The 10,676-nt window shown below is 32.4% G+C and overlaps 2 protein-coding genes across 2 annotated transcripts in view; one reads left to right on the top strand and one right to left on the bottom strand.

Annotated features, from left to right (window-relative positions):
- The window catches only part of LOC103309806 (zinc finger protein 62 homolog), an 87,444-nt gene that overhangs the window by 51,239 nt on the left and 25,529 nt on the right, over nucleotides 1-10,676 (bottom strand). The window lies entirely within an intron of this gene.
- On the top strand, nucleotides 3-8,742 carry LOC100571907 (histone-lysine N-methyltransferase 2D; the record flags this gene model as incomplete). The annotated part of the gene is made up of 14 exons (XM_003245398.3): nucleotides 3-3,807; nucleotides 3,876-3,976; nucleotides 4,048-4,202; nucleotides 4,294-4,469; nucleotides 4,549-4,659; nucleotides 4,714-5,453; nucleotides 5,521-5,685; nucleotides 5,745-5,854; nucleotides 5,939-6,434; nucleotides 6,498-6,789; nucleotides 7,143-7,443; nucleotides 7,520-7,649; nucleotides 7,713-7,895; nucleotides 7,999-8,742. Coding segments are annotated over 14 exons (6,858 nt in total), but the record flags the coding sequence as incomplete, so codon positions are not given.

Here is a 10,676-nt window from a genome sequence, read left to right as displayed (position 1 = left end):
TGCCATCTGTGAATACTTCAAACACATATCAGGGCGCAAAGGTGACAAATGTCACAATAAGCCAAGGATCCCAAATTCAACAACCTCAGCAGATACAACGACTAACATTCCAACAATTAACTCCTCAACAGCAACAGTTGCTTTTACAGAGGAAGCTCACCCAAAAAGCCATACTTATATCTCAGCAACAACAAGAATTAAACAATTCCGCCAATCAAGACCCATTAGCAGTCCAACAACGACAAATGCAATTAGCTCAACATAGACAAATGTTATTACAGCAAATTGATCAAATTCAAAAACAAATGAACGATGGACAGAATCAGCAACAAAGACAAATACTCGTTCAGCAAGCAGTACCTGGAAATCAAGATAGTAAATCAGAATTGTCTCCTCAACAAAGGCAGCAGATAGTTATTCAGAGACAAAACATAATATTACAACAGCAACAACAGTTCCAACAGTTACAGCAACAAAATGTTCCACAACAACAACAAATTTTGCAACCACAGAATAATCAGAATCAAATGCAATTACAATCTCAAAACAATCAAAATACAATACAAGTACAACAGCAGCAGCAGCAGCAGCAACAGCAACAGCAACAACAGCAACAACAGCAACAACAACAACAACAACAACAACAACAACAACAACAACAACAACAGCAGCAGCAGCAGCAACAGCAGCAGCAGCAACAACAACAAAATCCTGGACAGACCAATATGACTCAACAGCAAAAATTATTTCAACATCAACAACTACAGCTACAGATAGCCAAGCAGCAGCATATCCTGGCACAACACAATGCTCAAATTCAACAAAAATTAGTTCAACGTTCGCCCCAGCAACAAAATGTAATTCAGTCTCAACTATCTCCTCAGCAGCAACAAACAGTACTGTTACAGCAGACTATTAAACAAGAACCAGGAGAAATTGTTAATCCAAATATTATTCGTCAACAACAGCAACAACAGCAACAGCAACAGCAAATTTTATTACAGCGCCAGCAACAAACAAGATTTTTACAACAACAACTTATATCTCAAGGCAAAGTCACTAGACAAATGGTTCAGTCCCAACAGCAGTCTCCAATTCCTCCTCAAAGCCCAAATCAGCCACCTTTATCTCCAATGCCTCCACAAAGTCCCATATCCAACAATCAGCAATACTGTCAACCAAATAGTCCAATGATATCAACTCAGTCTCCAATGCTGTCACAGAGTCCTCAACAATTTTCACAACCAGTACAATCGCCAAACCCTGTACAGTTTACTCCTAATTCACCGATGCCTTCTCAAAGCCCTAGGCAAACTCAGTTTGTACAACCAACATCGCCATTAATGCCTCAAAGTCCTATGGTCCAGGGATATACTCATCCACCAGCAACTTCACCATTTGGACAACCTCCAAGCTCGCCAAGTCCCAGACCATCGCAGAGTCCAAGAAATAGTCTGGGCCCCCCTAGTTCTCCAATGAGTCCTATGCAACAAAACCCATACATCAGACCTACAACGAGTCCTATGCCCGCTAGACGACCAAATGTTGGTAGTAGTCCATTGATGCCAGATCAACAAGAAAACAGGGAAGAAAATAATGTACCACCAGAAGGATATCAGTATGCTAAATTAGGACTTCGTGGAGGCGGACATTATTGCTTACCTCCCAAGGGGTTTAAGTACACTAAATTAGGTCTTAAGGGTGGAGCACCTATGTGGAGTACTGGGAGGCAGTTTGTTAGTAAAGATGCTCAAGATGAGGTAAAAAGAAGCGTATTCAAAAGTAATGATATGCCATTAAGTGCAATACCAGTATCAAAAGTTTCATCATTAGTATCGTTAGAGTATGGAGATTCGGATGATGAGGGTTCAAGAACACCTCCGGTACCTTCCCCTCAACCACCTCCAATTCAAATATCCAAACAAAAAGAAGCTCCTGAAGGAATTAACACAGATCCAATGATTATTTCAACTTCTCCTAAAAATGAAGATAGTCAAAATTTACCAGTTTACAAAGATGTAAATTTATTGGAAAATTGCAAAAAAAATAGCATTGAAGAATTAGATGATATACAAATGATATCAACTATACACAATATGAACATAGATCCCGGTCAGATATCATTAAACTCTAGTAGAGTTGGCGAAGAATTATTGGATATGGATAGAGAAATTAATTCACCTGGTCTGATGTTGAATGAAAATGATGATAGTATTCTTGGTGGTCTTCCAAAAGACGAAGCTTCTGAAATGGATAGACTGATGTTTTTTGATGAACTTGGCGATAGCATAAAATGTGATCAGGAGGAAAAGAGTGGATCACCAGAGAAATCTGTTTTCAATCTGGACAAATTACTAAATGATCCAGAACCACATATAGAACAAAAAGAAGAGTTTAAAGCTGAGGTTATTCAACAAGAAAACAATTTAGCAGAATTAAGCCAAGAAAATGAAGAAGCAAATATTGATAATGTTATCCAAAGCTATTCATTTCATTCTTATGCAAAAGTTCCAAGACCAGCGCCATCGCCCAAAAAAGAAAACCGTTTGGTGTCTATTTTGAAAACCGATCAATCAGATGATCTAAAAAAAGTGACTAGTCTATTTCGATCTCATCCGTCTACCCAAAGTAAAAATATTATTATTTTAAACCCTTCATCAGATACATTAAAAGATCAACAAGTTAAACAAAATTTACTATTAACAAAGGCAGACAACCTTATACATTCAGATTTAGCTCAAATCTTAAGTAATATTATGTCTCCCAAACAGAAAGATAGTTTCATTAAAATTGACACATCAAAATCAGATGAGCACACAAAACACTCAACCATAGTTTTACCAGCCCGTACAACATCAGTTGTGCAGAATTCTCAAAAAATTCATTGGGATTCAATAGCGACATTTACTACTGCGTCTTCAACTTCATATGCTAAATCAATTCAAATAATATCAAAACCTGAAGACAAAGAACTAAAAAACAGCTCTCAGTTATCATGTATGATAAATGTACCCAAGCCAGAATCACGTACACCTAAGGTTGTTGAGGAATCTCAGAATGTATTGCTTAAGCAACTTCTTCAAAACACTGCATGTGCTAATCAAACTCCAACTACTACAACTGCTATAAGTTTGCCAATTATACCTTCTCTCGAAGCTCAGCTTGCAAGGCCTGTTTCACCAACACCATCTTTATTATTTCCTTCATTACTTTCACCAAAAAAAGATGATAAATTTGAATCTCAACATCAATTACTGAAACCTTTAAAACTAGATATTGAACCTATGGCACAAAGACCAGAGTCTCAACCTCAGGTGCTTCAAAAGCCTGAACCTCAAATACCGATACAAAAATCTGAACCACAAGCTCAAATTCTAAAACTTGAGCCACAGTCTTCTCCTAAACCTGTAGTTATTCTACAGCGTTCTGATATTCAAACACCTGTTACACAAAATTCACCTACACCACCACCACCACCACCACCACCACTTCTTCAACCATCTTTACTGCAAGTACAACCAGAATCACAGCTACAACCACAATCAACTCGACCAATAGCTTCAACAGATTCAATAATGGAGTCTATTAACTCAGCAATTAAACAAGAGCGTTTAGAAGAAGAAATTAAAAATGAAGTACATTTACCTGTAACTACATTGACTGGATTTAGCCCTGAAAGAGAAGTAAAAAGAGAAATTATGTCATCCGATGAATTAGTATCACCTCAAAATTCTACTAGAATAGTAGATCCAGCAGATATGAATAATTCAATGAATGTGTCAATAGACATGAATGCAGATACTCAAGGTACAGTTTTTCATATTTTACACAATTATATTTTACCAGGTCCTGATTTTGAGTTTATTTTACTTTAGATCAAAAAAAATACAAACGTAGGCAGTATTATGCTAAACGTAGGCAAAGTCAAGGGAAAGATGTAAGTTCTACAATCATCCCAAAAAAACGACATCGAAAAGTAATATAAATACATATTTTTATGCATGCTTTTAATATCTATATTATATTGTTAAATCATCATTATTTTAGGGTTCTAAGCCAGAAGAAGATTATGATTCTTTTATTGATGCACTTATGTCACAATTACGACAGCTTCAGCCAATGAGTGTTATTGAGCCATCTTTAAACCAAAACTTAACAGCTTGTCCATTGTTTGGCATAGGAGATGTATTATCTCAGCAAAAGTATGTATAAATACATAAATACAAAGTTGATGAGTTGTATTCCATTTTAATCAGTTCAGGTTTAAAAGAATAATATACTTTTTTTTTTTAGCTTTAAAAGTGGTGATTTAAAAGGTAAAGTGGGTTCATGTAATCTGCCAGGTGAGAGTGATTATTACAATACAAAACCTTTTGGTGATTTGGAACCTGTCTCACCATTACCTCAACCTTCCACTCAAAGAGGCTTTTACAATGAAGAATTTGACCCTTTAAAGTTTGAATCTGATAGTATGTGTGATATTAAACATATGTGTTATGCATATTATTATTATATTTCTTATTCATGTATTATAAATAAATATTTTAGATGATGAAAAGAAGTTTGATATCGGACGTGACCGCGATGATACCCCAGACACTGTGATGAGCTCTTCTTCACCAGAATTGGCAGTATGTCAAACTCCAACCCATTTTCCAGGTATTTTTTCAATTATGTTTTTTTATTTCAATAAACTAATTTAAATGTTTTCAGGGCTTAAAAATTATGATGATGATAGCGATTCAACAGATACACTGTTAAATTTTACTCGATACATGTCTCCAGTTCATCAACTTGTTGCACCACTAGCTTTGAAACCTCGTCCCAACTATAAAATCAATATAGAAGATGATAAAGAAAATCAAGGTGCAAGACAAGGAATGTTGTCTCAAGTTGGTAAAACACCTCCACGAAGTTCACCTGCATTACCATTACGGGATTCCAATACAATGACAGTTACATTAACTATAACTTCAGATGCGGCTGAAGATATTATGGGAGTTCTTCAAGGCTTAGCTAATTTACTCGATTTACCCGATATTCCTAATTATAAAGTTACTGAAAGAACTGTTACACCAATGTCTCATAAATTAGGACTGTACAGATCTAAAACCAAAGATGGAAAAGAAGGAGCTCCAATAGATATTCAAACTATATTAAATGGCTTTGCCAAATTTTGTCGTCATTGTGATTTAGTGATATTAAATAATTTAATAAAAAAGAAAGCAAGCGAAATTCCCTTCTTAACTGTCGAAGAGTGTGCAGATGAAATATTTTTCTGTAGTACGATGTGCTTTCAAACTTTTGCTTCGCTTTTACGCCCACCAGCTGAATCTAAAGACAAAGCAACAACCAATGTTAATCATTTATCTGAAGGTTCACCACCAAAGCGTTTAAAAGTAGAACCTGAAACTAGTCCAATATCCAATAAAACTGATTATACTGAAAAAATGGTGAGTGTATTTAATTTTTTTTTAATCACCCGTTAACATTATAAACATGTAATTTTATTGATATCAGGATATTGATGACACTTCAAAAAACATTGAAGAATCAAAACCAGAACCAACTGTTGAAGAAACAAAAACTTTGAATAAGGGTACTATTTACAGACTTTGGAATACAAATAGTGTTCCAGCTCCACTAACTAAGCATAAAAAATCTACTGATAAAGATCTAATGGAGGTATGTATACTTTTTTTTAGAATTTGGATAATTTGTTGAATATTTTTTTATTTTTAAAGATGTTGTTTCGTATGGGAATTACTGTTACATCACCTAAATTACCAGAAGACAAACGTTTGTGTTTATTTTGTCATCAGTATGGAGATGGTGTTTCAGATGGACCCTCTAGGTATATTTAATTTTGCAGTTCAACACGTAGATACATTTACGAATAAATTTAAATTTGTAACTATTTCTATTATGTATTAATTAGGTTATTAAACTTTGATGTTGATAAATGGGTACATTTAAACTGTGCATTGTGGTCAGAAGATGTTTATGAAACTGTTAATGGAGCTTTGATGAAAGTTGACATTGCTTTACGGCAATCTCTCAGTGTGGAATGTATAGTATGTCAGCGGCCCGGTGCTACACTTAAATGTTACAAGCTTAGATGTTCCACAAATTATCATTTACCATGTGCTGTCAAAGATGACGCTGTGTTCTATAAAAATAAGACTTTGTACTGCAGTGGTCATGCTCCAAAGAGTGACAAGGAAAACGAACTGACCACGTTGTCTGTACATCGACGTGTTTACATTAATAGAGATGAGAATCGGCAAGTTGCTGCTGTAATGCATCATTCAAGTTCTCATCAGTTTTTGTTGCGTGTTGGTAGCCTAACACTTCTTAATATTGGGCAATTATTGCCTCATCAATTGGCTGCATTTCATACTCCAACTTCTATTTATCCAATTGGTTTCAAAGTGGTAAATTTTACATATTAATTTTTAGTCGTTACAGAACTCACTGATCAAGATATATTTTTTAAGGTCCGTTTGTTTTGGAGTATGCGAGTACCTAACAAGCGTTGTAAATATATATGTTCTATTCATGAAGTAAATGCACGGCCTGAGTTTAGAATTATTGTACAAGAAGTGGATAATGAAGATCTAGAGCTAAAAGATTCTAGTCCAAGAGCAGTTTGGTCAAAAGTTTTGTCGGCTATTGCTAGTATGAGAACTACAAATAATTTGTTAAAGCTACACCCACAACATGTGAGCGGCGACAGTTTATTTGGACTTACTGAACCAGCAATTGTTCGTGTCTTAGAGAGTTTGCCTGGTAAGTATTGTGTGTGATAAATTTGTGAAAAAAAAGAATGAGTACTCTGTTCCATGAAAGAAGGTACACGCTCCAAGCATCTGACTGACGCGATAGCAAGGATGCCAAATTTTCCCCACTCCTTACAGCCCTGCGACAAGCGATTTGTTGCCAACCATTAGCCGAATTGTAGAATATTTATCGATTGTAACCGAATGGGCAAAAGTAGTGGGAGATATGCAGCGACAAATAAAAACATGTACCTTCTTTCTTTGAACTGAGAGTAAACCAAAATAGTCAAGTCAATATTAATATTGATTAAGTATTATTTCAATTGGGGCTATTTATTACAAATTGTTTTGAAATTTATACAGGAATTGAGACTCAATCTGATTACCGTTTCCGTTATGGTCGTAATCCTCTTCTAGAACTTCCTTTAGCTATCAACCCAAGTGGATGTGCTCGTTGTGAGGGCCGTAGACGACTAGTTCTTCCTGGGAAGTTACGATCACACATTCCTAGATCATTTACATCATCTCATGGTTCATCATTATTGAGTCAACTAGACTTATCAGCTCCCCCTACTTGTCCGTATTCTAAACATTTTGTTCATTCAAAATCCTCGCAATATAAAAAAATGAAACAAGAATGGAGAAACAATGTGTACTTAGCCAGGTAAATTAAAATAATACAACTGAACTATAATAATTCTACTTATTTCGTATACTTATCTAAATTAACTTCATACTAGGTCTAAAATCCAAGGTTTGGGACTGTACGCTGCTAGAGATTTAGAAAAACATACTATGGTTATTGAATACATTGGTGAAATTATCCGATCACAGTTGTGTGATTATAGAGAGAAACTTTACGAAGCTAAGGTAATGTTCTTCAAAGTAATTTTCTTTAAATTACATAGATTAATGTGTGAGTTCCTGTTATAGAATCGCGGTATATACATGTTCCGTCTGGATGACGATCGAGTGGTTGATGCTACTATAAGTGGAGGTCTAGCTCGTTATATTAATCACTCATGTAATCCTAACTGTGTTACTGAAAAAGTGGAAGTAGACCGAGAGCTTCGAATTATAATATTTGCCAAGCGAAGGATTGCCAGAGGCGAAGAGGTGAGTTTAAAAGAAGAACAATTACTATTCATTTTTTGGATTTTTACAGCTTATTAAAAATTATGAAATTTACTAATGATTGTTTTAATTTATGGCATGCCAGCTTGCGTATGACTACCAGTTTGACATTGAAGATGATCAACACAAGATTCCGTGCAACTGCGGTGCTCCCAACTGCCGCAAATGGATGAACTGATACAGTTGTAGCCATATAAGTATTTTTACCATTTTTTTTATTTTTATTTACTTTTAACAATTGTCGCGTCAGACACAATTTATAATAATAATAGTAATAATTGTTATGTTGCCCATATTAAACTGTACACAATTTCTGTGATAGGATCAAATTTTACACATAATATATATTATTCATATATTAAATAGATTTATAAATATATAATAGCACGTAATTAAAAAAAAAACTAATGTAAATAATTTGTGCCGTAGATTGCAGCACGCTATTTTTGTAATTATTTTTAAAGTACTATTTGAGTATGATGTGTAAATTTATTATATGAAATTATTGTATGATAATATATATTAATTGTAAATTATCGTTAGGACAAAAACAACAACAAACAATATGATCTCTTTGCATGAGACAAGACTTGATATCGTAAGTTTCTGTTGGTGTTTGTAAAAAAAAAAATTAAACAAAAAAAAATAATAATTAAAAACAAGCGAAACAATAATTTGGGTGTTGGTGTAGCTAAAATAATATAAAAAAAATTAAAAGAAATTGAGTGGGCATTTTGTTTGCTTTTTGTTTTGGTTGACTTACACGGTTTTAGTCAATTCCTTATACATTTATTTTTATTATTATTATTATTATTTTTTTTTTTTGTTATAAATTGATGATAGCCTACTACTGTTGTTATATTATTATTTTTTTTATTTATTCTTCAAATATTTATTTTCTTTAATATTTTAATTTTATTTGTTTGTTTTTTGTGTCCAAAAATTTTGATTTAATTTAATGCAATATTGATATACAATATATATATATATATTATATACATATAATAATAATATTTATACCATTATTTTTCTACTTAACGACAAAATTGGTCCAATATTTTCGAAAACTTGTTAAAACTTTTGTGCATTGACCGTATATAAATATATATTAATTGTGTACGACAGATATATATTTAGATACAAACATGGATACTTATTAAATATTTTCTGTTCATAAACTTTATGATTTAATTGTATACATTTTACCGTATTTAAGATAGTTTTCATTTTGTTACGAGTTAAACCAAAATATTATTTTAATAAGTTTATCTCGACTATTTACCCATTAGATATTATATAATTATATTAATATATTTTGAATTATATTCAATTTATTAGATACGGTTATTAGTTTTAGGTATGAATTATAATTTGAATTGTCACCAATAACTCAATATTTTGAATTTGAGTTGTATAAAATAAATGATAAAAATTGGCGAATTAATTACACACAATTTATTACTTTATGTTTTCCTGCATAGTACACCTACATAGTAAATCTCATCGAAGAAAATTGTTTTCTGGACGACCAGGTACATTTTGAAGACTCTAAATATTTGCAAAACAAATTCTGTTTAGTTTTATAAATCTAAAAAATGTATGTTACGGTTATTTTAACGTTATTTAAAGTAAAAAAAATATATAAATAACTATAATAGCCTATAAAAGTTCTATTGAGTCAGGGCTTAAAATGGGAAAAAATTACAAAGGGGACTACTATCTCCATATAGTTTTAAGCGTTCCATATATAATTTTATATGTAATGTCTAATGTTTATCTTATGTAAACAGTGATTATGTAAGCATACTCATCCAACTTTAACCCCTGTATAAAGTAATTAAAAAATGAATTTGTACCTACTTATCTTGTAAGTACTAGTTATTCACACTGTTAATACATAGTCAAGAAGTTGTTGTTCCAATATAATATATGAATATTATTCATTATTCATGTGTCTTAGAATCTATGAATTTTAAATGTTAACTCAATATTCAAAACATAGTTTTATTATTTGGTCTAATATAATAATTATATTGTATGATATTGTATGATGATTATAAAATGTTTGAAATAATTTTTTCCAACTGTTATAAGAGAGACAAATTAGGACCAATATTAAAAATTTTAATAATTTTTTTCAAATACCACACTGTGTGCACCTAGATGACGCTCAAAGTAAAACTAATAAATAATTGTTTTGGAAAACTGTTAAAAATTTGTCAAAGAGCTTTGCCAGCTTTTACATCAATAGGTTACAATACAAACATTAATGTGACAAGTTCAATTCATGTTGATTACACAGTATTGCATGCAGTGGTCATACTAACTTTGGTACAAGTAGGTATATCCAGAGACGTATTTGGTAGTTTGTTGGCCTAGTTAACGGTTTTGATGCTGCCTCGATTGGCTTTTAACACCCTTCTTTTAAAAAGTAATGTATCGCTGAAAACTATTTAAATACAAAAAATTTACAATAACCAAGTAACTTACAAATACTCAATATTATAAAGACAGATGAAAAATATAAAAAAAATCCATGGTCACAATTTTTTTTAATAAGCATTTAAAGTTAAAATATTGACAAAATACGTCAACAATTTTCTTTTTAAATCTAAGATTTGAAAATGTAATACAAGATTCCTCATACATTTTTCTATCTTTATCAAAAAAAAAAATATCCACAAGAAAGTTAAATTCAATTTTTATGAGTGTTTGAAATTCATATTTTTACATTTGATATTCACTCGATTTCTCATGTAACGA

This window comes from Acyrthosiphon pisum, chromosome A1 (assembly GCF_005508785.2).
Source record: "Acyrthosiphon pisum isolate AL4f chromosome A1, pea_aphid_22Mar2018_4r6ur, whole genome shotgun sequence".
Taxonomy (NCBI): Eukaryota; Metazoa; Arthropoda; class Insecta; order Hemiptera; family Aphididae; genus Acyrthosiphon; species Acyrthosiphon pisum.
This window is presented reverse-complemented; position numbering and strand designations above follow the sequence as displayed.